This window comes from Athalia rosae, chromosome 5, assembly GCF_917208135.1.
Source record: "Athalia rosae chromosome 5, iyAthRosa1.1, whole genome shotgun sequence".
Classification (NCBI taxonomy): Eukaryota; Metazoa; Arthropoda; class Insecta; order Hymenoptera; family Athaliidae; genus Athalia; species Athalia rosae.
Genome location: NC_064030.1, coordinates 17,974,655 through 18,000,869, shown reverse-complemented (window position 1 = coordinate 18,000,869; position 26,215 = coordinate 17,974,655). Strand labels below are relative to the sequence as shown.

At 40.1% G+C, this 26,215-nt stretch overlaps 3 protein-coding genes across 17 annotated transcripts in view; 1 reads left to right on the top strand and 2 right to left on the bottom strand.

The window, feature by feature from the left end:
- The first annotated feature begins 35 nt into the window (after positions 1-35).
- Positions 36-15,437, top strand: LOC105687369 (polynucleotide 5'-hydroxyl-kinase NOL9). 4 transcript variants are annotated; one of them, XR_007278478.1, is made up of 8 exons: positions 36-383; positions 565-2,563; positions 2,648-2,856; positions 2,929-2,970; positions 3,047-3,246; positions 3,322-3,616; positions 11,714-12,007; positions 15,356-15,437. XR_007278478.1 is itself a non-coding variant. In XM_012402969.3 (6 exons), the coding sequence occupies exons 1-6, from the start codon at positions 416-418 to the stop codon at positions 3,555-3,557; spliced, it is 2,730 nt and encodes a 909-aa protein (XP_012258392.2). In that variant the 5' UTR covers positions 36-415; the 3' UTR covers positions 3,558-4,754. The 4 variants fall into 4 exon arrangements, 1 of the variants encoding a protein (XP_012258392.2); XR_007278476.1 differs by having other exon boundaries at positions 36-459; XR_007278477.1 differs by lacking the exon at positions 11,714-12,007 and having other exon boundaries at positions 36-459.
- On the bottom strand, positions 3,614-10,516 carry LOC105687368 (DNA (cytosine-5)-methyltransferase 3B-like). 5 transcript variants are annotated; one of them, XM_048655584.1, is made up of 20 exons: positions 10,376-10,516; positions 9,848-10,119; positions 8,892-9,750; positions 8,613-8,701; positions 8,407-8,526; positions 8,258-8,339; positions 8,081-8,185; positions 7,924-8,004; positions 7,639-7,791; positions 7,479-7,570; positions 7,301-7,411; positions 7,032-7,242; positions 6,772-6,902; positions 6,601-6,648; positions 6,449-6,513; positions 6,066-6,334; positions 5,773-6,009; positions 5,524-5,665; positions 5,101-5,315; positions 3,614-4,998 (listed from the first exon to the last, which is right to left on the bottom strand). In XM_048655584.1, exons 2-20 carry the CDS (start codon positions 9,866-9,868, stop codon positions 4,772-4,774), a joined length of 3,258 nt encoding a protein of 1,085 aa, XP_048511541.1. In that variant the 5' UTR covers positions 9,869-10,119; positions 10,376-10,516; the 3' UTR covers positions 3,614-4,771. The 5 variants fall into 5 exon arrangements, with proteins under 5 accessions (XP_048511541.1, XP_048511542.1, XP_048511544.1 ...); XM_048655585.1 differs by having other exon boundaries at positions 10,290-10,496; XM_048655587.1 differs by lacking the exon at positions 10,376-10,516 and having other exon boundaries at positions 7,479-7,561; positions 9,848-10,276.
- The window catches only part of LOC105687233 (DNA (cytosine-5)-methyltransferase 3A-like), a 26,782-nt gene continuing 12,083 nt past the window's right edge, over positions 11,517-26,215 (bottom strand). For 2 of the 8 annotated variants that reach the window (XR_007278482.1, XR_007278481.1), the window contains exons 3-4: positions 21,119-24,829; positions 20,591-21,038 (exon numbers count right to left, since the gene is read on the bottom strand). Coding sequence is in view for 1 of the 8 variants with exons in the window: in XM_048655589.1 (XP_048511546.1) it covers positions 11,678-11,918; positions 12,027-12,168; positions 12,255-12,491; positions 12,554-12,822; positions 12,901-12,965; positions 13,066-13,113; positions 13,194-13,300; positions 13,365-13,575; positions 13,652-13,762; positions 13,846-13,937; positions 14,016-14,171; positions 14,247-14,369; positions 14,461-14,542; positions 14,608-14,730; positions 14,801-14,889; positions 14,967-15,246 (2,376 nt within the window). In the remaining 7 variants the exon portion in view is untranslated. Of the gene's footprint in view, positions 11,919-12,026; positions 12,169-12,254; positions 12,492-12,553; positions 12,823-12,900; positions 12,966-13,065; positions 13,114-13,193; positions 13,301-13,364; positions 13,576-13,651; positions 13,763-13,845; positions 13,938-14,015; positions 14,172-14,246; positions 14,370-14,460; positions 14,543-14,607; positions 14,731-14,800; positions 14,890-14,966; positions 15,247-20,590; positions 21,039-21,118; positions 24,830-25,104; positions 25,449-26,215 lie in introns of those variants that run through there. The other 6 variants (XM_048655589.1, XR_007278479.1, XR_007278483.1 and 3 more) reach the window with 6 other exon arrangements.

Sequence of the window (26,215 nt, the reverse complement as noted above, 5' to 3'; positions counted from 1 at the left end):
TTCCAAAACAAGACGGAGGCGCTGGTATTCTGAGCCTAATTGTCGCGGTAGATTCAAAATGTTGCATCTGGTATATTTCTCAGTCAATGTTCTGGTATTGAAGATAAATCCTCAGTCAATACTGGATGATCAACTATCGCTTTTGGATTTTTAAAGTCACTGCGTTCACAGTGTTGAATAAAATAAATCCACAGTCAATCCATGCTTTTTTGTTTTACCTGGATTTGAATTTACCGGGATTTTGAAATGTCTCGTTGCGTAGAACAAATGCCATGTGCGTAGGGAACGTAGCAAACAAAATTGTAAGGTTACAAGTTGCGGCACAGACGGTAATTTTAGTGCTGTAATTCTTCGCGGTTTTCTCAAGAGACACTCGTTGAAAGGTAAAGACTTTTGAGATCTAAAGAACTTTGCTATGACAGCGAATGGGAGTGATTGGAAATTCAAAACTCGTGTAAAGTAAGTGTTATTATATGCAGGAGTTCTACTGTAGGTTACACTGCTAAGGCCTTGTAGTTGAAATTTCATTTTTATTTAATTCTCAAAGTAACTTACTAATTACAGAAAAATGCTGATCGACAAGGGCATCATAGATCCAAAATCCCAGTGGAAAAATGAAAGAAAGATGTTACATAGATTCAAAAATAATTCTCTTGACACTCTCAAACGGAATGAAGATGTTGGGCTCGTCAAACAGGAACATACCTCTAACACTGTTACACCTGCAGTGGCTGATGCCACACCTACAAACCGATCTAAATTGAATAACAATCACGAGATAACAAGAAAGCAGAAAGTGGAAAAAAAGAAGAGAAGACTCAAATCTTTGAAATCTAGTTATAACGAATTGACCGTGAAAAAGGCAACGCCAATGAAGAACAAAAAGCAGCGCCAAAGATTGGTCACACCCAAACAGAACCAACCGTTAAATTCTATTAAAAATTCAAGTTTCCAATGTGTAGAAGATGAGAAGAGCAGCCAAAACTCTCCATTTTCTAGAAAGTTGAAGATATTTGGAGATCCAACTATGTTAAACGGAACTCCAACATACATTTCTAAGTTTCCTATGTATGAATCACTGACGCCAAATTATACCAAGGATAAAAAACAGCCTAATGGGCATGGGAGCATTTTGAATGAACTTTTTTCTGATGCAAAACATTCAGACTGTACTATCGTTCAAAATATAGCAATGAACACACAAAGTGGAGACCAAAGTGTTGAAGATGTAATTGACGACTCTGTAAAATCTCCAGAGCCAAGTGTTGAAACTGAAGACGCTCGAATCTGGACTCAGCAAAGAATTCCATTGCAAAATAACAGAGATGACAAAGAAGAAGAAGAAGAAAAGGACTTTGTTGAAGAAGAAGAAGGTTGCGATTACGAATCCGATACTTCTTTCATTTTGCAGGATGAAGAATCTGATTCCAATCAAATAAACAACGATTTTCCTCTCCAATCAATCATCGAAGATTCAGAACTATTGGACATCAACTCGAGTGTTAAACCACAGTTTTACAGCCTCCAAAATAAGGTAATAGCATCAATGAACCCTTCATGTAAATTTTACTTTAATGGAAAACTGCGTGTCAAAGTCTTAATTGGGAAAGTTGAGATCTATGGTTATATCATTAGCAAACATCAGACTATAGAACCTGCTGAAATTTACTCTCCTAGAGGATCGAGCCTTGTCAGCATTGAAACGTACGGCGAACCTGATGAAGGTGGGACAGAGAATCTGTGTGATTTGTTCACCAATGAAGGGATAGATTACAGTATAGCGAAAGACCTGCAAGACAAATTGAGGGACTTGCCAGTTGGTGGAGCCATTATTATGCTAGAAAATTTAGAGAACACATTAACAAAGTTCCTAGACCATCACTACCAATTCAAGCTATTCCCAAAGATCGAAGATGTAACAAATTACCTCAATTCACACCCCAAAAGAGCCGAGAAACTGTTACAGGTGATATTCCAATACAACGACTCGGTAGGAAGGAAGCTAAAAAAAGATCAATATCGAGAAGTAAATATTCAGAACCGATTTTTGGAACTTAGTTCAAACACAAACGGTCCTCCTCCACGGATATTAATCGCTGGAGGTAAAAGTGTTGGAAAATCTACAACCTTACGTTATATTGTCAATGGTCTCTTGTCGGTCCAAAAGGAAATCATTGTTGTCGATTTCGATCCTGGTCAGCCAGAGTTTACACCGCCAGGTTGTATTTCTTTGAACATAGTAAGCCAGCCTTTGACAGGGCCAAATTACACCCACTTACGGATGCCGTTTCATCAGCTTTTCATTGGCGACATAAATGTTGCTCATTGCGTTCCACGCTACACAAAAGCTGTAAGAAGTTTGGTCGACTATTTGAACAAATCTCCAAGATTACAGGGTCGTACAGTCGTCATCAACACAATGGGATTTTGTGAGGGAATCGGTTGGGATCTGATGGTCTATGTTGTGAAATTAATTCAGCCATCGAGTATTTTACAAATTACCAGCGTGAGAAGCAAGAACAATTATCGATGGCCACTCAGCAGCGAAGTGATCAATGAGCAGGTATAATTCCTCCGAATTTTTTTTACGGAATAATTTTTCCTTATCCGAAAATCTGATGAATGTTAAATTGATTCCCTTCTATAGTCACCGACCCCCTTTACGGTTGTGGACGACAAGAATTCACCATGGTGGTTACCGTGTAGTCACGAACTGCACATCGTTCCATCGCTTACCGAAACCAAATCGAACTCTGGAGATCTTTGGGAAATGGAACCTCGCCATCAACGTGAACTGACGCTCCTAGCTTACCTCAGTCAAATCTGTAAGAAGGATCCCTACAATAAAAAATTAATGTAAGTTTTCCAAAATAGAATATTGAATGTTCACAACGACTCAATGTGATCTCCTTGTCGCATATATTTCAGCTTTTCTCCAGTGCCAAGAATCCATGAGACACCCCCCTACTCGTAAGTACAAAGCTCAAAGTTCTCGACCATCGCATTTTGCCTCGTCTACTTTGTAATCATGTCTTCAATGTTCCAGGATCTCAATGTCGAAACTAACCATATCATTGACTAAAGCTTTTGTACCAGCATCTCATATTCTGGCAACGATGAATGGTAACATTGTTGCTTTATGCGGAATTGACCATACTGCCGATGAACCGCAGGACCCGCATGTGTCAGAGGTTTATCCAAAGACGTTATTAAGGCCACCTGTAACGTCGACTTGTTATGGCTTTGGTAAGTTCTGCAGTGTGAAAGAGTTTAAACAAACGGAATTACAAATGACGAAATCGTTTCAATTCTTGGTTCCAGGAATAGTCAGAGGCGTTGATCTGCAGACTGGAAGAATATTCATCAACACCCCTCTGTCCATTAACGAGCTGACTTATGTAAACTTTTTGGTGGGTTCGATTCCCCTACCGATTCAACTAATTCCATCGGACCATCGAAACGCACCGTACTTCAGCGAGGAGGGCGCCGATTTGCCAACAAGTCGCGAACCAAGACGCGGATATTTCCGGTTGAGACAACGCAACGAAAATAATTGAAATCTCTCGACGAAAAATCCAAAGAAATAATCCAACGGACGAGTAACAAAACGACATTGGTGGGTATATAGATTTAATAGAGTGTTTATATTGGTACAATAGTAACATGATTTTTCAAATTTTCATTGCACAACAAGAATAGATATATGGTACGAAAACATAAATTTCACTAACATATACCTCGAGGACCGGTGGCTTGACCGTAGTACGAATGATCTAATGGTTACTGGAGCCCTGTGGGTAGTTTTATCAAAATTTCCGACTAGGTTTTGACCGTGTAGCAAAGATGATTTCGTAAGAATGCTGACCGGCGCGTTTGACTCAGTTAGACCAGGATCATAACTAGGCGCCCAAATAGCAGGGGTCCTCAAATTATACGTTATACATGCTTACATAACTGTATGATAAATTTATATTATAAAACGTTATAACGGTATACGATCACGTTATAAAAGCACCTGGAAATCGAAGAGCGTCTTACGCGTACACTAGGGTGGTCCTTATTTTCCATATGTTTGAATTTTTTTTTACAATGGTCCTAAGTCGTTTCAAAATATATTAAAAAAAATGCCTGCCTTAATTTTAATATTAACCCGTGCCCCACGGCAGTCGAAGTTTTAAGTGTAAAAAAAATGTGAAAATATGATCTCGTTCTTTGCAATTTTGTAAGTCGTTAACATATATACTTATAATTCTGGACTGTATAGTTTCTTATAGGAAATTTAACGCTCTACAAAAAAGGTCTGTTATGATTTATCGCTAACTTTATCGGTTCAATAGATATTCAAGATCAAAGTCGAGTGTTTGTGCTTTATCAATTGCTTTAGTAATTTGAAAGGCACAATAAGGCTTTCTGACGGGCTAAAAATCTTCAATTGACCCGCATTGTAAAATTGCATATAAAACTCAGTGTAAATTGTAAATTTTTGTAGCAACGCTCTGCTGTACGTTATCTTTGGAACGTGAAGACTATTTATTGCAATGACAAATTAACTCTTTGCGCTCGAGGCCATTTTCGCTTGGGCGAACCAGAAACTTGCCTCTGAATGATTAATTTGAGATTAAAAAATCTTACTAGCTATACGAAGATGAATCATTTTATACTTCCGAAGGTTCGTTGTAAAAAACGTTTCGATAAAAATAAATGCAAATAAACATCACCACCGGTAGCAGCGGTGAGCAAGAGTCACCTCTTGATTGCAAAGGATTAAAAGTCAATCCCGAGCCTGAACTTTGGAAGCAAAAAAGTAGCAGAGTGGCCGTAACATGGCAGTGATTGTTTGAACACTCCAAGACTGCCCGATCAACTTTTGTCTTTTAGTTGCCGGCAAATTTTTAACATCCGTGTAATGTTTGGGAAATCCGAAAATTTCCTCCAGCTCCGTTATCCACAACGAATCAGGCTGTCCGTTCATTAAAACGGGTTTTTGCAAGGACACGCCTGGATTTGAAGAAAAAATAATAATTTTTACCCATTATTATGATTGATGATCGATTATTGAAAAATTAAAAAAAAGCTACGATAGACATAATTCGACGTCACCTTGTTTCAGAGAATTGACTTTTGTTGTAACTGTTTGAATCTTCTTTACGAGAGCGTGTCGATTGCAATTCGGAGTCAAGACGCTCTGCAGATCTTGTGATGGATCTGGAGGTGGAAATTGATCGCCCATCGGCAGATTATTCCAAAATAGTCTTGGGCGATGTTGAGGTGAAAAATCAGAAGCGTCTATCAAAGTTGGTTCACACCGAAGATACCTTTGGTACAAAGAACACATATTGACTCAGAGTTGAAAATAGTTATCCAGAAATTAGAATATCAAAGTAATAGAAGGGGAAAAAAATCAAAAAGATATTGCAAAGCAATTAGAAGGCTGTGATTTGCTCTTGATTATAGGATTATAAAAATTGAAAAGATAACAATCAACAAAGAAGGTTTGCTTGGAAAGCTTGATGATCAACTTACTCGTTAATCGCTAGTCTATCCTTGCTCGGCATCGAGGCTACGTTTTCAAAGAGCCAGAACAAATGATGTCCCTCGTTCGCCTTGGTGACTAGTTTCTTTATCCGACAGTAATCGAAAAAAAGAACACCTGTTCCGTTCGGATCTAAAAATTAATTGCCATGATAAAATGGGGTTGAAATGGTAAAAATCCTCAATTCCGAAAAAGTTGTTCAACGTTATTTTCATTATTTTCAATTGTTGACTAAATACCATGCAATCCTAATCGGTTCGGGTTTGCAATGCTCAAATCATTGCACGGAGAACCCCCGATCAACAGATCTATCGGTGCTATTGCTTTTATATCGTCTTCGGTGATATTTCTGACGTCGCCAAGGCGGTGTATTTTCGATCCAAAATGAACAGCGCTGACAGTCTGTGCGTCAATATCGATTTCAGAGGCGTAATAGTCTTCGACCTCTATACCAAGCTTTTCCAGAACCACCAAACCTAGAAACACAGATTGTGTCAGAAAAGAATACCAAGTTTTCCGTCGCTCAATTTACCTGTGCTTATTCCATCGAACAGAGAAAGTACGCGCATTTTCCTTGTCTCACCATTATAGGTTCTGACGTCGTTAAGATTTGTGCCGGATTTATTTGGAGAGAACAGTTTTGCGATTTTAGTTTTCCAATCAGACCTTGATTTGAGCAATTGATTGTCATTCAAATTGCCAGATTTGACACATAGAAAGCACAGCCAAGGATCGGTCTGAAGAATCTTTTCATAATCCGCAGGACATATGATGTACTTCAAGCATGCGGTACAATAAACTCTACAAATGCGAATAAAAATGTAATTAGATGGCATCGGATGGGGTGCATAACTGCAAAAAACTATCGATTTAACGTAATTCTTCGTCGCAAACACGTTGAAACATTTGACTCACCGGGGGCAATCTCGACTGTCACACATAACTACGGTCTCAGCACCGCCACAAAGTGTGCAATAAAACTGGAACAAATGCGAAAAAAATTAGATAAATGTCGTATAAATAATTGCAAGTTAGGAAAGCAAGGTGTCAACGAAAGTCATACTCACACATTTACCGTCATCCCCGTATGCAAAAACTATTGCCCTGTACTCTTCCTAGAATGATAATGTTGAACCAATCACTATGATAGTAAATCGCGGAACAACGTGATATAAAAATGGAGAGATGTTTTCGTACCAATTTTTTTTATGGACAATCGTCTTCGTTTGATAACTCACCATACATTTGCCACAGACAACGCATTCGAAAAATGGGTGTTTCAGCACTCCCTCGTCCGTCATTTCCAAGCAAATCACGCATAAAGAATCTAAAGTTTTTGGTGTTCCGTCAAGGGCAATCTTGAAGTAATCTGAAAACGAGATGGAATTCTATCAGAGAAGCGTGATCAGAACTTTATTTCATCCGTCATGTTCCGTAGAGATTATATTTTTCGCCTCCAAATTGATGCGAATATTAACTCCGTAATATTTTAGCTTACCGCAATGTTGAATCCGTCGTTCGCGTTCCCCTGCAACCCCTCTGTTGGATTTGATTTCTTTTAATTTTGCAGCGATGAGCTCCGAGTATTTGGACTCTAAAGTTCCGTCATTGTCAGACTTCTGAATTTTCTCCAAGCTCTCGTTAAAGAGGGACAATATATCATCCATCGTCCACTTTGCTGTCTCAAACTTCAAACGAGTACCGTAATCCTGAATGAGAATTTCGAAATTATGAATCCGCAGCAATTAATTGTGGTTCAAAACATACCTTGCAAGCACTCAAAACTGCATCAATATATTTTTCCTTTTTGCACTGAGATACGTAGTCATACATCTTTTTCATCCCGTCGTCGAACTTCATCAACTTAAGATAATGGACCTAGAAATAAATTTGGTTGAACATAATAATTTGATACTCGTCGACTCTCACGTGATTCCTAATTTACCTCCGACAATTGGTAGTCGCCGTACCACATTATCCACTGACATCCAAAGATGGGCTCTTTCATACCACAGTCGTGATTGTGAACTATTATTGCTGCGAATAGTATTCAGAAAATCAGGATATACTTTGATCACGTAAGAGGCGGAGTTGTTGAAGCTTACCTGGCCACCAGTTATGACCCGTTAATTTTCCCCATACAATTACACCGGGCTTTTGTTCCATCAGTGGTAGAATATGTTCGTCGACAGGATTTGGGGGCGGTTCGTTTGTCGGTTTGCGGGCAAAATCCTTGGATAATTTACTCCGCGATTTAGCTGTTATTATTATTTTGAAAACCGTCAACAAATATTAAAAATAAATGTAACAAAAATTCATACTCTGGAAATTAAAGTGTAGGAGAAGGAGACAGTAGAGAAAGGAATTCAGAAATCGAAAAAAAACATAACTGGAAATAACATCACCATTATCCCGAAAGGTTTTTTCGGTGTTATCTTGCAAAGAACGTTCGGCAGAGGACTTGGAGTCAACTGTAATGAATAGGAAAATATGTAGCTTGAGTTATATTTGAAAAAGCAAAAGAAAATTTTGGATGTCTATCCATACCTTGATTACGGGCATTTTTTTTTGTCTTTTTAACATTCAACTCCTTCAACTGGTCCAACCTATGCTGGATGTCCTTGGGATATGGATAAAATCTGAATTCGTCTACTGCAAGACAAAAACGACATAAATTCAAATCTACAGAGTCAATGATTATAAATAACGAAAAATTTTGCTCACCAAGGTTTTTACGCAGCAGATGCTTCTCCGCCCACGCAGCGTAAGGAATTGTTAACGGAACTTTCAAATATTTTGTAAGTAACTGTGAAGTATAATAGAAATAGATATCGCGCGAGAATCTTAGAGATTTTTAATCAAATTATTTGTACCTTCAAAGCGTAGTACGAAGTTTTTCTCCGAGCGCAGCTAGCTCTGGGATCTGTAATGTGTCTAATTAATCTACCATTCAAATTTGTCGAAAAGGGTTCGATCTGGGTCTTCTCATTCAGCTGTAATAAAATATGGATGTATAGTCAACTATGAATTAAGTACAATTGTGATGTATGGTTCCTCTGGAACAGCAGTATTTTGTTACCATTGAGAACAGGTTGTCGCCCAACCAGAATGCACACACTTTATCCTCTTGAGTTGCAATTCCAACAGCTTCGGTTTCAATTATTATGGCTGGACATGAGAAAGAGAAATTCACGTTTAAGATGGTTCTAAACAAGCAATGGAAAGCTGAATGAGGCGAGAAAACTTGGTTCTGAAGTGATACAGAAATCTGTAGACCAGTGGCAAAATCTTAACTGAACTTTATAAGAAATTTACGTTGGATAAATTAGTCTTGATTTCACAAATAAATTTTACTCACCAGGCCACCAGCCCTTGCAAAAGCCCCAAACTAATTTCCCAATGTTGCCTTGAACGGTATTCCCACAAATCTTTTGTCGTTCGGAGGATTTATTTAAGCTACGTGTGATCCTTCGACCATCATGGTAAGATTCTTGATTATTCAAGCCCAGATCTAGCATGTTGAAGATTTTGCTATCTCCATATTGTCTTCTCTTACTTTCTCGATGAGATCCATATTGTCGTCTTGTGATTATCCTCTGAATTTTGTCATCTTTCTTCGATCTTCCGCTTCCCAAATCTTGTGAATTTGAATCACGTTCCCCGGCAAACGGAGCATTTTCCAAAGAGTTGTTAGATGTTGGAGAATTTGTACCACTCAAGTTGGAAGTTTGAATTGAAAGAGGTTCCTCGTGGTAGAGAATTTTAGGATCATATGTACAATTTGTTGAATATATTCCCACCTCATTTGGACCGACAACATCACAATCCACGTACAAACTACCAGTATCTGGTAGCTGCAGCCAATTCTGAAGAGAAACTATTTTGGGCTCTTCATCAATCCACTGAGCTTCTTCTACAAAAAGCTCGTCACTGTAGCTGATTTTGAAAGAACCATTGTGGCCCTGACTCGGAAGAGGATCTTCTAGATCATCGCTCGATGTCTCTGATTCGGATTCTTCGGTCTTAACATTAAAAGCTTTGTGATTAGTTTTAGCATTTTTGATCAAAGCGTAGTCATGATCCAGGCCAAAGTTATCGTTTGGACTCGATTCAAATTTCATAAATGGTTTTTTGCTCCTTGAGTAGGCTTTGAGTACTTGTAAATTACTTATAGAACGTTTGTTGTACTTTTTCGTGGATTTTGTTTCGTTGCTATTCTGAAAATATCAATTATGTATAAAAATTCATCAGTCATGAATAATTTGAATTAATAATGGATTTATTCTGATTAGTGACTTGATAAAATCAACGTACTGTACGCCGCAATGTCAACATTGCAGAACTCCTGCTTGTCCGTCACCAAGACGGTAAAGTAGGTTGCGAAAAAAATGTAAATCGCAAGGAAGGGAAAAAAATGCCGGTCGCTAGGAAGGGGCAAGGGAAAAAGGGAACGACTCAGAACAGTTATCAATCCGACCAAGGGCTGCTGCAAGCGATGGTTTTATTTCCAAATTAACCTCGCGTGAGCATGAGTCGTGTGATTTTGTTGTGAAAAATCGAAAATTACTGATCCATGATTTCTTCAGCTGAAAAATTAAACTTTATATCAGTAATTAATGATGTCTAGCGAGCTTGCGATGTGCATTTGTGTCAGATAATTGAAGGCATCGAACTACGAAAAGTGAAAAAATCATGCAAAACGTTATTGGAACTTGGACGATGCCACGCTTTCAAGGTTATACCATTACATATTCACCTAATACTTCCGTTTTTTTTTTACAAGCTTTCGCCTGTCCTAGATTCTAATTCCTACGATAACAGATACTTTCTATGCATATCTACCTTGACAGAGCACACAAATAATGATCAGGTAATAAAGATCTTTCACAATGGAATCACGTTACTCATTTTGTAATCATTATGTTTGGAATGGAGCTAGGCAGTATTATGGCTCACCCACACAACATGCAGACTAGCTGTGTGAACATGGATTTACATTGGAGATAAAAATGAGATGGACGCCAGGCCCTTTTTTAGTTATCTATTTGCATTCCATTTCATAGTTAAAAATCTTGTGTATACGTACTTTGGTTAAAAGACCTCTGTATATGATAAGTCCCGGACATTAGCAAAATTTTTTATTATGTTGTACACAAAAAGTATTCGATGAAACAAAATCCTGCTCTAGACTTATCCTCGTTTTCCATTATAGTAAATGGTAGAAGACCGATTATCTGTTCCTTTGATAATGAAGAAATTTCATGAGCCGAAATCATATTTGTGTGTGAATAATTAGGTTACTGTTTACAGACTTTTTGATTTTTAATTTTTTCATTTTGAAACAATGATGGATATTGCACCAAGACAACTTTTAGTGTAGAAAATGTTTTACAAGCTATTATCAGTTTGGTTAAACTTTCACAGCATTCAAAGCACAGGGGTACCTATACTAGTAAAAAATACGTATAATAAGTAGTATAAATAATCTTGCACAGCAACTTATTGTCACAACAAACTTAATGAAATTTGGTAAAAATTCAAAATCAAATCTTTGGAGAATGAGAACAATGAATAGTATACAGAAACTTTTCATGCTGAACCAATAAAAAATGAGTTTAAAGAATGCTTCATTCTATATACTACATATAACTATAAAGTAATATGAATTGAGATTATTCAATGATTCTCAGAGGCAAAAACGAGTTTTCAATTAAAAATCATGCGTATAATAAGCGTTGATTAAGTTACAGTTTCGTAAATCACAGTAGAGTTAAAAAGACGGAAGACATATCCTCGAGATTCCTTGAAACTTAATACTACTCATGGAGATGACGATTCTCGTAGATCGTGAATCTGAAATTTCGAAGCGAAGAAGTAGCAAAGCGGTCGTAACAGGGCGGTAATCGTTTGGACGCTCCAAGACTGCCCTATCAATTTTTGCCTCTTAGTTGCCGACAAGTTTTTCACATCTGTGAAATGTTTGGGAAATCCGAAAATTTCCTCCAGCTCCGTTATCCACAACGAATCAGGCTGTCCGTTCATTAAAACGGGTTTCTGCAAGGACACGCCTGGATTTGAAGAAAAAATAATAATTTTTACCCATTATTATGATTGATGATCGATTATTGAAAAATTAAAAAAAAGCTACGATAGACATAATTCGACGTCACCTTGTTTCAGAGAATTGACTTTTGTTGTGACTGTCTGAATCTTCTTAACGAGAGCGTGTCGATTGCAATTCGGAGTCAAGACGCTCTGCAGATCTTGGCACAGATCTAGAGGTGGAAATTGATCGCCCATCGGCAGATTATTCCAAAATAGTCTTGGACGATGTTGGGGTGAAAAATCCGAAGCGTCTATCAGTCTTGGTTCGCAATGGAGATATCTATGTGAAAATAACCAATGTCACGAAAGAGCCCCAGAGTTTCTATCACCTACAGATTTTTTCTATCCCAAAGATGAAAATTATCAACGGTAAGTTGCTACAACTTACTCATTTATGGTCAGTCGGTCTTTGCTCGGCATCGAGGCCACGTTTTCAAAGAACCAGAGCAAGTGACGATCCTTGTTCGCCTTGGTGACTAGTTCCTTTATTCGACAGTAATCGAAAAAAAGAACACCAGTCCCATTCGGATCTGAAAAATTGGAAATTTCGATAGTACAGACGTTTCAGACGATTGAAATTAGATTGAACCGTTCATTAATTTTTTCTCGAATTAACCATGTAATCCCAGTCGGTTCGGGTTGGCGATGCTCAAGTCGTTGCAGGGTGAACCACCGATCAGTAGATCAATCGGTGCTATTGCTTTTATGTCGTCTTTGGTAATATTTCTAACGTCACCCAGTCGGTGAATTTTTGATCCGAACCGTACGAGACTCACAGTTTCCGCATCTTCGTCAATTTCAGAGGCGTAATAATCCTCGACTTCTATGCCTAGTTTTTCCAAGACCACCAATCCTGAAAACCCGTGGCGTTGATCGAGACGAAAGAAAACAACAAATTTTCAAACACTTAATTACCTGTGCTCATCCCATCGAACAATGAAAGGACACGTATTCTCCTCCTCTGACCATCGTAAGTTCTGACGTCGCTTGGACTTGTGTCCGATTGATTAGGACGGAATAGTTTTGAAATTCTTGTTTTCCAATCAATTCTTGGTTCGATCAGTCGATTTTTGTTGGAGTCGCTCTTATCGTCGCACAAAAAACACAGCCAAGGGTTTGCGTGAGGAATTTGCTTGTACCCCTCGGGACATATGAGATACTTCAAACACGGTGTGCAATAAACTCTGAAAATTTGACAATTAAAAAAAAGTGGTCAGACGTTTTCGAGGGTTCGTGAAGGTTGGAGTAAATTTCACACTCACCGCGGGCAGTCGCAGCTATCGCACACCAGGACGGTCCCTGCGCTGCCGCACAATGTGCAGTAAAACTATATGAAATTAGAAAATGACGAATAAGAATTGAGGGCAAAAGTTTTGGTAAAAACAGGGACAGGTAACGCGGCTTAAGAGTGAAATAAATATACTCACGCATTTACCGTCCTCACCGTAAGCAAAAATTGTCGCCTTGAACACCTCCTGTAATATTTCACAGAAAAATTATAAGGTAGATCTGAATCAATCTTTGTTAATAAAAATCAATATCGTCAGGAACTTACTATGCAATCGGTGCAAATGTAGCATTCAAAAAAAGGATGACTATGGAGCTCGCCGTTCAAAATATTGCAACAAATCACGCACCAATTAGATGTTCTCGGAAGGGAGTCTGAAACGAGGTGAACTTGCGTCGAGACGATACTTCTTGGACAGGGTATCGCTAATTTACTCACCGCGATTCTTCAGCAGCTTTCCACGTTCGCTGTCATCTTCGTCGGACATTCCGGCTAACTTATTTGCAATGAGGGTCGAATACTTGTGAGTTACGTTGTTGTTTGTTTCCTTCGGTTGGCTCAATTGCTGATGGTTCAACAACGAGATACGCGACAACGTGTCATTCAGAGTCCAAGTTGAGGTGTCGAAATTCAAATCAGCACAATAATCCTGAACATAGGATAATACCACGATTATGCGAATGACGACCATTTTCAAATCCTTATGTTATTTCTGTTGAACATACTTTACAAGCGCTCAAAACCGCGTCGATGAATATTTCTTTTTTGGACACGGTTATGAAATTGTACATTTTTTTTATCCCCTCGTTGAACTTCATCAATTTCATATAGTTCACCTGAAAATCGAGCGATATTTAAACCATGCGAATAAATCAGATGAGGGCATCGATGGTCGAAAGAGGATCTCAAATTTGATTACCTCCGACAACTGGTAGTCACCGTACCACATTATCCACTGACAACCAAAAGACGGTTCTTTTTTGCCACAGTCGTGGTTGTGGACTATCATTCCTGCGAGATGATGAAATAATATTATAAGTTCAGCTTTTTCGTGGTGAAATTCAGCTACCGGTTCATTAATGTTCTTACCTGGCCACCAGCTGTAACCGTCAAGTTTTCCCCAGACAAGAGTACCCGGTTTTTGATCTTCTAGGGGAAGAACGTCAGCAGGATTCGACAGCGGATCCTTGCTTGATTTAGCAACGATATCCTTGGATAATTTATCCCCGGATTTAGCAGCCTTTTCTAAAGTTATTCATGTTAAACATTGAATTTTGTTTTTGGAGTAGGTAGAGAAAAATTTGTCGGACTCAAAAGTACCGTTATTCCTCGCGTTTTTCTCAAACTTTGCATTCCTCTGGGTGATTTTCACATTAGCACGCTTCAGCTCGTCCAGTCGCTTGCCAATATCAGTCGGGTATGGATAGAATTTAATATCGTTGACTGAAACGTAGAAGACGATTATATTTGCGTGACTAAAACGCTTCGTTGCATTAATTTTTTTACCAGACGAGTTGCCAAAATTTTTACGCACTTATTTTTTTGTCAGTCAAATTTTTTTCCGCCCATGCCAGGTAAGGAACGGTCAACGGAATTTTCAAATGCAGTGAGAGTAGCTGCGAAAGAGTAAGAATATTTTATCGATGAAGTTTTTGAACTCGTTAATTAAAATCAGTGTTACCGTAATAGTGGCGACGAAGGGGCATTCTTTGATATCCTCCATGGACTTCTCATCTCCGAGATTCTTGAAGAGTCTGACATCCAAATTATTCGAAAATGGTTGGATTTGAGTTTTTGGATTGAGCTGCGAATGAACATGAGCTATCTGTGGTAAAAAATTGATTGTGTTTCATGTACCTAATCTAAACTCTTACCGGGGATATTAAGGATTCACCTATCCAAAAAACTACCACTTTATCTTCTCTAGCTTCGATCCCGACTTCTTCAGCTGTAATTATAATCGCTAGAAATACAAAAACGGAATCGCATCATATTCTGCAGGTCTAAACAGAAACGTTTGAAGAAAAAAGCTTCTCTTACCAGGCCACCATCCCTTGCAGTAGCCCCAAACCAATTTTCCCGCGTCGCCTTGTCCGTTATTGGTCGCAAGATTGGGCTCGATAATTCTGTTCATGCTGCGAGTAATTTTTCTAAAATCGTGATGAAATTCTTGATCATTGCTTTCCGTCCCCCTGATCGTATCGGTCGGTCTTCCATGATGATATTGAGTAAAGTTTTTCACTCTGGTGGTTCGGTATCGTTTAGGGTGCGTTTCTTTTTGCCCTTTGCAAGCTCTGGTTTTACCGCACGCCTTCTCGCTCTGCAAAAATGTTTCTTTCCTTTAATCCAAATCGTGCAATCGACCGTCGACGTGATTGGGATTTTTGTAAGGAACTAAATTTAGTTAAATTTTGTGTGGATTTTTTCAGCTACAACATGAACATCTTCGGCATCCCCATCCTACATTGCACGCGTGTCAACACCCTCAGGTTGAGTGAACTCAGGCGCTTGAACAATCGAAGAAGAATTGGCAGCTGTTCAGGGGATGCATGACTCACTCTAAGAATCGGATCCACCCTAAGACGTGGATCCACAATAAAGGAAAATGAAAAGAGCTATACGAACGGATACTAAAATTTGATGAAGACGTGTGTTATGTAGATTGAGATCGAGAGTTCAATGGAAGATGGTAAGCTGATTGCCGGCTTTCTCAGTATCCGGAAATGTACAGACTTTGAAATATTCTTTCCTATTTCAAAGAGAACAACAGAATTTCCCGGTTGATTCGCAATACTGTTCGTTGACAGAACTTCGCACGCTATCGCCTTTTTGTCGCATTTCCGAGCGAGAAAATGGAAATCTCTCGATCCAGTCGTCACGTTCGTGCACTGAAATGTAGTTGGTTACATTTCAGTGCGTTCGTGTCCCTGAGGCCGTAATATGGGTATCGTTATGTATTTTGAGTTTAAGAATCCACTTAATTTAATTTATCCAACGACCGGTCGATTGATAAGCTAATTCTTTGTTGCAGACATGGAAATATCAAGATATCTCGATGGTTCCGAGTCGTGTCTTGATTGAGTCGACGGATTTGAGTCGCTGCAAACAAACTACGTGAAAATAAGATTGCTGCAGACATTTGGAAAGCAAAGAATACAGCTCCTTCGGGTCGAGAAAGCACGATTGATATTCTGCGCTTTGGTTTCTTACACATTTTGAGCCCAGAAATCCGACTGTGCTCTCCAGAATATTTTGCTCATTAAATTGATCGAGTGATCGCAAATCTTGCACTGTAATGAGCAGAGAAGACGACATATCTCTGTACCTTTGAGTCGTAGCTCACTTAATTCGACAGATTCATGTTCGTAAGTTCAAAAATATCAGGATGAGGTATTTTAAAACATTTGAAACATATGCTGCATCATGCTAGCAAGATTGCAGAATCGGAGACCCTGGTCTTTGTTTCTATTGATTTGAGAGTCAATAATGAACTCTAGTTCCCAAAGTTCCGGGTTTTCCACATATTTGAGGCTCAGAAACGATAGAAATACTAATCCTCTGTTTAAATTAATTGACTGCTGTACTCTACTGCTTTGAGGAGTCATAAAATTGTAATATCTTGTTAGCTCTTAGTCGTTGTTCAATTATGTAATCAGATTCTAGTTTTCAAGATCAAAGTACATACAACTACTGCTCTGTCATCATTATTTATTATTTTTTTCTCTTCTCCTGAATCTTTCTCAAGTTTTATCTAATTTTGAACGAATTAGTGGACTTTCTTCATGTCCTGTGGGTTTTTGACGCCCTGCGGCTAGAGTAACACGACCTTAGACTTGTTTCCAGATTTTGACCGAATATTTTCTAATTTTTCTTGCATTTCCTGATTTTTTTTCGAATTTAATTGATTTGTTGATTGATTCATCAATTACTGCATCTCCCGGCCTTCCTGGAGGTTCCCTGTGATCCAGAACCGAAGGTACGTCATCCTACATTAATTCCCGATTTTTTCCTGATTTTTTGCGATTTTTTCCGATATATTAAATTATGTTTGAATTTTTCCGCCATTGTGACGTCACGTGGTCTGGTCACGTGACCGCACTAGCGCCATGGTCGGATTTTTGGTGAACTAAAAACTCGCCGATACAGCTAGCGCCATGTGGCGGATTTTTCGTGAACTACCGAAGCGTCTAGCCTCGTGACGGGCCCCACTCGTCTCTCGACCACGTGGTCGGGTTGCAGGTGGCGCCATCTTTTTTTAGTTCGCCGATAATCCGAGAGATGGCGCTGGCCGCAACTCGTTTTAGTAGTTCACGAAAAATCCGCCACATGGCGCTAGCTGTATCGGCGAGTTGCGGCCAGCGCCATCTCTCGGATTATCGGCGAACTAAAAAAAGATGGCGCCACCTGCAACCCGACCACGTGGTCGAGAGACGAGTGGGGCCCGTCACGAGGCTAGACGCTTCGGTAGTTCACGAAAAATCCGCCACATGGCGCTAGCTGTATCGGCGAGTGCGGCCACGTGACCAGCGGCGCTAAAATTCAAACATATTTTAAAAAATCGGAAAAAATGGGAAAAAATTGCAAAAAATCAGGAAAAAATCGCAAATAAATCCAGGATGACGTCTCATCGTCTCTGGATCACAGGACACCTCCGGGAATGTCAAAAGATGCGGTAATTGGCGGATCAATTGAAAAATTGACTCAAAATCGAAAAGAAATCAGGCAAGGAAGGCAAAGATAGAAAATATCCGGTCAACATCTGGAAACAAGTCTAAGGTCGTCCTACTCTAGCTACATGGCGTAAAAACTTACTGATCCAAGAACTCACTGATTAAAAACCTCGTGACACACCTTTGACATTTCATCGGAGCATATCCTCTGAATCGAAGTCGAATACAACCCTGACGTTGACGAATACTAATCATGACATGTCATTATAATTACTCCTTCATTCAGGTAATTGCGTTCTTGGTCTCGAAATGCAAGACAGTCAGAGGATCAGAGGCTGAAGTCTTCAGACATTTGCAAGTTTTGGGGCTGGATAATGGAACCAAGCAACATCGAAGCTACGTGTCAATTTTATTTGAAAATGGATACAGCGTCTCAATGAAAAATGCAGGTTTGTTGATTTCTGGCTCTTGCAGCATCCAGAAATTCATAACCATTAGAATGTTTCATATTTGTTTCAGAAGAATCGGTATACAGAATTTCCCAGGTGATTGATGACACTGTTTGTTGGCAGCTAAGGTGATTAAGTATCCCATGAGAAAATTGGAAGAATAGAAGAGTATTGACGACAGTTCGCAATGGGTTGGATCAATTATAATACCTTCTAGTTTCATCAGTCCAGTGAAAAACCGTATTGCTATCGACACAATTGCTAAAAACTCACTAATTAAAAACTCGTGACACACCTTTGACATTTCATCGGAGCCTAGCCTCTAAATCGAAGTCGAACACAACCCTGACGTTTACGAATACTAATGATGACATGTAATTGTAGATATTTCTTCATTCAGGTAATCACATTCTTGGTCTCGAAATTGAAGACAGTCAGAGGATCAGAGGCGACAGTGTTTAGGCATGTGCAATTTATGGGATGGACAACAGATTCAAGCAACAGCGAAACTACTTGTCAAATTTATTTGAATATGGATGCAGCGTCACAATGAAAAATGCAGGTTTGTTGGCTTCTGGCTCTTTCAGCATGTGGAAATCTATAAACATTGGAATATTTATACTTGTTTCAGGAACAAATGCTGTTCTTTGACTGAACTTTGCACGCTATGGCCATTTTGTCGCATTTCCGAGCGAAAAAATGAAGATCTCTCGACGAGTATCAGGAATTACTCGGTCCAGTCGACACGCTCGTGTTTCTGAGGCCGTGATATAGGTATCGTCATGTATTTTGAGTTTGAGAATCCACAGCTGCTACTTAATTTGATTTATCCAACGACCTGTCGATTAATAAGCTAATTCTTTGTTGCAGAACGTAGAATTATCAAGATATTTCGATGGTTTCGAGTCGTGTCTTGATTGAGTCGACGGATTTGAGTCGCTGCAAACAAACTACGTGAGAATAAGATTGCTGCAGACATTTGGAAAGCGAAGAATACAGCTCCTTCGGGTCGAGAAAGCACGATTGATATTCTGCGCTTTGGTTTCTTACACATTTTGAGCCCAGAAATCCGACTGTGCTCTCCAGAATATTTTGCTCATTAAATTGATCGAGTGATCGCAAATCTTGCACTGTAATGAGCAGAGAAGACGACATATCTCTGTACCTTTGAGTCGTAGCTCACTTAATTCGACAGATTCATGTTCGTAAGTTCAAAAATATCAGGATGAGGTATTTTAAAACATTTGAAACATATGCTGCATCATGCTAGCAAGATTGCAGAATCGGAGACCCTGGTCTTTGCTTTTATCGATTCTCGAGTCAATAATGAACTCTAGTTCAAGGCTCAGAAACGATGGAAATCCTAATCCTTTGTTCAAATTAATTGACTTTGCTGCACTCTACTGCTTTGAGAAATCGATAAATTGTAATATCTTGTTAGCTCTTAGTCGTTGTTCAATTTTGTAATGAAATTCTAGTTTTCCAGATCAGAATACATACAACTACTGCTCTGTCATCATTATTTATTATTGTCCCCTCTTCTCCTGAATCTTTTTGAATTTTTATTCAATTTTTAATAACTAAGTGGAGTTTCTCAAAGTCCAGCGAGCTCTTGACGCCACGCAGCTGTAGTAATACAATCTTGAACTTGTTTCCAGATTTTTGCCGGAAATTTTTTATTTTTTCCTGCATTTTTTGATTTTTTCTCGATTTCGAGTTAATTTTCCAATTGATCTGCCAATTACTGCAACTTTCGGTCTTCCTGGAGATTCTCTGTGATCCAGAGACGATGGGACGTCATCCTGGATTTATTTCCGATTTTTTCCTATTTTTTCCGATATATTAAATTATGTTTGAATTTTTCCGCCATTGTGACGTCACGTGGTCTGGTCACGTGACCACACTAGCGCCATGGGCGGATTTTTGGTGAACTAAAAACTCGCCGATACAGCTAGCGCCATGTGGCGGATTTTTCGTGAACTACTAAAACGAGTTGCGGCCAGCGCCATCTTTCGGAATGTCGGCGAACTAAAAAAAGATGGCGCCACCTGCAACCCGACCACGTGGTCGAGAGGCGAGTGGGGCCCGTCACGAGGCTAGACGCTTTAGTAGTTCACGAAAAATCCGCCACATGGCGCTAGCTGTATCGGCGAGTGCGGCCACGTGACCAGCGGCGCTAAAATTCAAACGTAATTTAATATATCGGAAAAAATAGGAAAAAATCGCAAAAAATCAGAAAAATCAGAAAAAAATCCAGGATGACGTCTCATCGTCTCTGGATCACAGGACACCTCCAGGAATGTCAAAAGATGCATTAATTGGCAGATCAATTGAAAAATTGACTCAAAATCGACAAAAAAATCAGGAAATGCAAAAAAAAAATAGAAAATTTCCGGCAAGAATATGGAAACAAGTGTAAGGTTGTGTTACTCCTGCTGCATGGCTTTAAAAACTCGCAGGACATGGAGGAGGCCCAAATAATCGAGGATCAATTAAAAATGGAAAAAGATCCAGAAAAAATATGGGGAATGAAGAAAAAATCATGTTCACGCAGTGTTTCTTTGTATTTTGATCTTGGAAACTAGAGTCTGATTACATAATTGAACAACGACTAAGAGCTATGAAGATATCAGAATTTCTTTGCTTTTAAAAATAGAAAATACGCCATACGTTGAATAATTCGACTAATGAATCAACTTAGCGAGCATATTCGTACAAAATAAGCGAAAGTTCAAGCGACAGACGGTTTTAATTTACTCCGGCATATCATACAATAGACTCAGCATTCAATCTTTAACTATATATGAGATTATTTCATCAGGAAACATCAATAATCGGTCATAATTGTTGCAAAGTTCTTCGTGCTGAATGGTGCGGTCTTCGATTAGATCATTTGCATGCAGAAATGGTCAAACAACGACCCGAGGAAATCCTGGAATCCGTATATCCTTCTCTCTTGGTGCACGACGAAAATTCCATCATCTTTTTTGGAACTGGAATCAGGGAACAAAAAAGTTAAAGTTACGCTGCTCAGCAAAAGTCAAACGCCAGAAAGATCAAACACCCTGCTTACTCATATACCAGGTATTCGTTCATGGTGGATCCCAGTCTTGATTCGTGGGCCTGTGGGATGTTGACTAGACATCGATTTTCGCGAATCAAATCCTCGAGGTGAAGGAGAGGCGGCCACATTTTCTCACGTACAGCCTCACGACTGCAATCTCCTCCTCTGAGTTGGTCTACGAGCGCTCGATTGGAGGTCCCCCATTTTCGGGCTCAAAAACTGATCTAAAAGTCGAAATTGCGATCGTCAAAAAAATGCCTATATTACATCTTCAGAGAACATTTTAGTTCGCCTTCTCATACACCAGCTGTGTCGCCTCCGAGTGAACTGGTCTTGCCGCTGATCAGGCACGTATGGCGCGCCATTCCTTGTGAATTTGCCTCGTGGGCGACCATTTTGATTCTCCGCAAGGACGGCCCACTTTTCACAAAAGCGATCTCCATTGGAGATCGGTCTTTTTCGGTATCCGATTCTTGGGGTGAATCCTGCCTCCCTCGAACAGCTGCCAAGTATTTCAATGTCGCTGCCATTACGTCAGGTTCGATAATGGATCGATGATTCACGTTCCCGGAGCACACACGATGACGTTGGGTGCTTTAGGCCTGCCGAGTCAGACACTTGTTGCGTTTGACTTGACATCGACACTTTTTCAGCTATTATTCAATAGAGATCCGAAGCAATGCCTGAGGCGGCGGGCACAACCCTCAGGAGTAATTCTTATACCTCCGGGTTTCAGTTCGAGTTCTGCTTCACAGCGATGCGGACATATTGTCTGCTGCTGAGCGGCGAATACTACCTCCCTTAACCTACCTTCTTCCTGTCGTGAGCTGCTTTTGACGTTCAGCTTCCAGCTGATTATATAATGTCACCACGTCATTTCCACTGGAATGGTTCACTTTTTTGTGCGCTTCTTTCACGTTTGATTTTCAATCACCTTTTCATTCAAAATAATGCCGTAACCTTCAACGAATAACATCACGACGTCTAAGGGCTGGGGGAGGATGACGCGAAGATGGTACGTCAGATTCCATCTGCAGCAATAATACCGGCAACCCCGAACTCGATCCGTGCCCCTGATTCTGGGCAACGCGCCGGTGTTTACAGGCGTGTGTTGCGGGTCACGCACAGTCAGGCGCCAATAGGGGTTGAAGGGTACGTGGTAATTTATCTGAGTTGAATGGTAAAGTTTACACAAAATTTTGCAACTTACGTTCGTGAAGAATAATTCAACATGAGTTCAGATTGCTGTATTTTCACGCGATAGAAGGTTGAATCCTTCGATCACGTCAAGGGACCCCTAAACTATAACGAGATCTCGATGATTTCGCTTTAAAAAATGAAAAACCAACGATCACGTTTTTATTTCAGCAGGTGAATCAATTAGCTGATCGAGATCTTCGAACACTGCAGAGCATATCTGCTTCAAAATTGAAGATCTCTCTCCAATTTTTACTGGGGTATATTAGCCAGAGACCCCGGCGTACGGTGGAAAGTGTACGAAATGAAAGATTGATGAGTGAACTGAAAAAATTGATAGAAAAATAATCGAAAAAAATGAGAGAGAAGAGAAATAAAACGCAGAGGAAATAATGTGAGAATGAAAGAGCCTTGAACTACAACAAGTAATAGGTTTGATGACCCGTAGGTCAGGTGGTTCGCAAAGTTTCCTCGTAACAACTTTCGGCATAAATTGAAAGTTGTTGACAGAGTTTTGTCGAGGGAAAGAGGCGGCGGGCACAACCCTCAGGAGTAATTCTTATACCTCCGGGTTTCAGTTCGAGTTCTGCTTCACAGCGATGCGGATATATTGTCTGCTGCTGAGGAGACTCATTCCTGCACTTCTCGTCAAAGTCCAAATTTCAAACCGTACTAGAAAATAGAAAATCTACTACTCCACGCGAACGAGCTACTCTGAAGAATCACTCGAGTAATTTCGTCCGTTTCCTCGTTCATTTTTCCCGATACGATCAACGTTATATATATTAAATGAAAGGAGAAAATTTGCTCCAGTATTTTCTGATTCGTGCATTTTTTTCATTGACTTTTATTTATTTTGTTTCGGTTCTTACATTTGTTTCCAGATTACATTTTTAATAAAATATTGTACAAAGTTTTACACCTATGCACAGGTATTACGTACGTATAGAAAATATAATATACACGCTTTTAAAAGTCCAACGATCTAATTACTTACACATAAGCATAGACATAAGTATACATGCGCGTATGTTAGTTCCGGGAAGATCGGTGAGCCGCAGTTTTGTCGTTGAAAGATTGTGAAAAAAAAAAAATAATTGCTTCGCAAACATCATACTTGTAGCGCGGTAGCCAGATTGAATTGCGCTAAAAATTATTTGCAACTTTTCTTCGCCTCTAAATTTTGGGAGAAATTTGAACGGAGTCGGTAGAAGCGGAAACACGAAAATAAGGATAGGAAGGAAGAGAAATAAGAGAAACGGGAAAAGATGCGGGAAAAACTAGAAGAGAGACACGTACAGTTTCGCAATGTTTTCCACGCGTCGTGGTACATGGAAAAAGAGGAAGAGGGATGAGCAAAAAAAAAGTAAAAAATGAAAAAGGAAAAAATGGAGAGACCTTACAAGATTGTGCGCGCATGTCTTCTCGGTTCTGCAAAAGTGAGGGAAGGTTTGGGAAATTTTAGAAAAGGAAGAAGCTAGGCAAAATAGACGGGCTAGAAAAGCGGCAGAAGCAGCCGAAGAGTAGGGGAACAGATCCGCACGTTTACACGTGTACGCGTATCCGTAGAGAGTCACCGCCGCTGTGGAAAATGGAGAGAGCGAGAGGAAGGGAGGTTTGCAAAAGCGTTAGGGAAAGGGAAGTACGGAGGGGTAAACTCCACACGGGCGAGACGGGTCTTTCTTGTATTCTATTGATTTTTCCTAAAGGTTTCCCTAATGGTGGGGGAAAAAGCGGCGCTGGCAAATGACGACGACTACGTCGGTGTGGTGGTTGAACGGGCGACGGTTCCGTTCCGTATTTCGTTTTAGAAAACCAAGCAAACGCAACGGGAACGCAACCGGCTACCGGCAACGCTGACTCTGCGCGTATTTCGATCAAAAAAATTTTTCAAGGAATAATTGAGAAGAGAGAAAAAGAAAAAAAAAACACTTCCTTCGCAGACGGACGATATGCAATCTACTCCGGTTTTCGATCATGCCGGGGGAATGAAAAGAATCTCTTTCCATCCGACTGTGTGAATTGCGAAACGACGAAGGATGAAAAAACATCCATCCCATCTCGCCTCGTTTCGTAAGAGAAATCGACGCAACGTAACTTATCGCAGTAACTTGACGCGACGTTAAATTTTCCAGAGCCCAACTCCGATCTCTCCCGTTGACGGTGTTGGGTGGAATTTCGTAGCGACGATTTTTTCTCGTTCCCGGATATATTCTTCGACGCGTTTCGTCGCCACGATTCCTCCGCTCCGTAGGGTCGAAACAAAATCTGCCTCTCGTCCTCGGACGCGGAGAATCGTGCGCCGAAGAGATGTAGGTGGAGCAGAAGAAGCGGAAGAAGCAGAAGAAGCAGAAGAAGCAGAAGAGGAGGAGAGGTAGGAGAAGCCCGTGTTAGTTGGGAGGTCTCGAACCACCGGCAGCATCATCGGCATCGGCAGCCTCGGCGTCGGCGTCGACGTCGTCGTCGTCCTCGACGTTTGCGCGCGCACGGTTACAACACCCACATTCAGCGGCGTTCGTGCAACTACAAGCATAAAACGAGCAAATACCATTAAAAACGTTCACACAAATGCACGCGGGTACGTGTACGGGGTAGTGAAGGGGAATGGAGGGGGAGGAAACGAAAACCTACAACGGACGCGACCGTATTACTCTGACACACCTACACACGGACGGGACGTACAACAAAAATTCAAGCACACACATGCGTAAAACTTCGCCCGAACGGTATAACCCACCCAACGGAGAAGAGTTGGTTACCAACACAACCCAGTCCTCTCTCTCTCTATTTATACCTACCTAGTCCACCGACACATAGGAATAATATTCCGTCGTGTTTTACGCTCACATACACCGACGGCAAAATTTTCTCCACAGTCACCGTCCTCAGTAAAGAGAAGGTCTGGCTGGCTGACTGGCTGGCTGGCTGGCGGCTCTTCCTTCCACTTCTCGACTCTCTCGGTGTGTTTTAATACACAACGAAGATATTCCTCTCCATCCACGTACGAATTCAGCATAGCGAGCGATTTCCACTACGAGAAGTGAACTAGTGAGCGAGTAAGTTAGTGAGTTTAGTTTGTCGGAGTGTAGTGAATGTGCAGCCAGCAAGCGACCAACCGAACCAAACCAAACGAGAACGAGAACGAGAATCCCAACCAACCGACCGACCAACCTCTACAATAGTGAACGCACATTTGCACTCGTGGTAACAACCACATAGTCGACTTAACATGGTTGCCAAGAAGTTTTCAGGAGGATACAACGTCGTGTGTGGTTTTTAAACATTTAAAAAAATACACAAGTCGATAAACAAACGGATTGCACGCGCCTTACGTCAGTTTTGTCGTGAGAGAAAACGTGAAAAACTCTACGTTACGCGTTATTTTACCTGAGATTATTCGCCTTTTTTTTTTCAACATTTCTTTCCCCCCTCGTTCATTTCCCGTTTCCAAATCGTTGCCGTTTCACGGGATACCCGCGAGCTCGGAGTAAAATTTTCAAAATCTACCGTGCTAAAAAGTGCCCACGAAATAAATATTAAAACAATATCTGGTGCGTGGTATGTGCGTCGAAGAAAATTAATGGAATAATTCCGTACGTTCATCCAACGAACCAAGAGTTTGTACATTGAGAATTTTTCCGTCGTCGTAACAAAATCACGTATATACATTTATATATATATATATATACGCGTGCATTACACAATAATTATTATCGTACAGGTGAAAAGGGGGAAACGATCGAATCGAATAATTTGGAAAATTTGTTTGATGTGAAAAGAGAAATTATGAACAATCGGAAAACGAGACGAATAATCAAACTGTATGTGATTAAGTGCAATAATATAACCTAGCCGAGGATATAAATGTAAAAACTATACGTACACCGTGTACATACGTGTGTATATGTG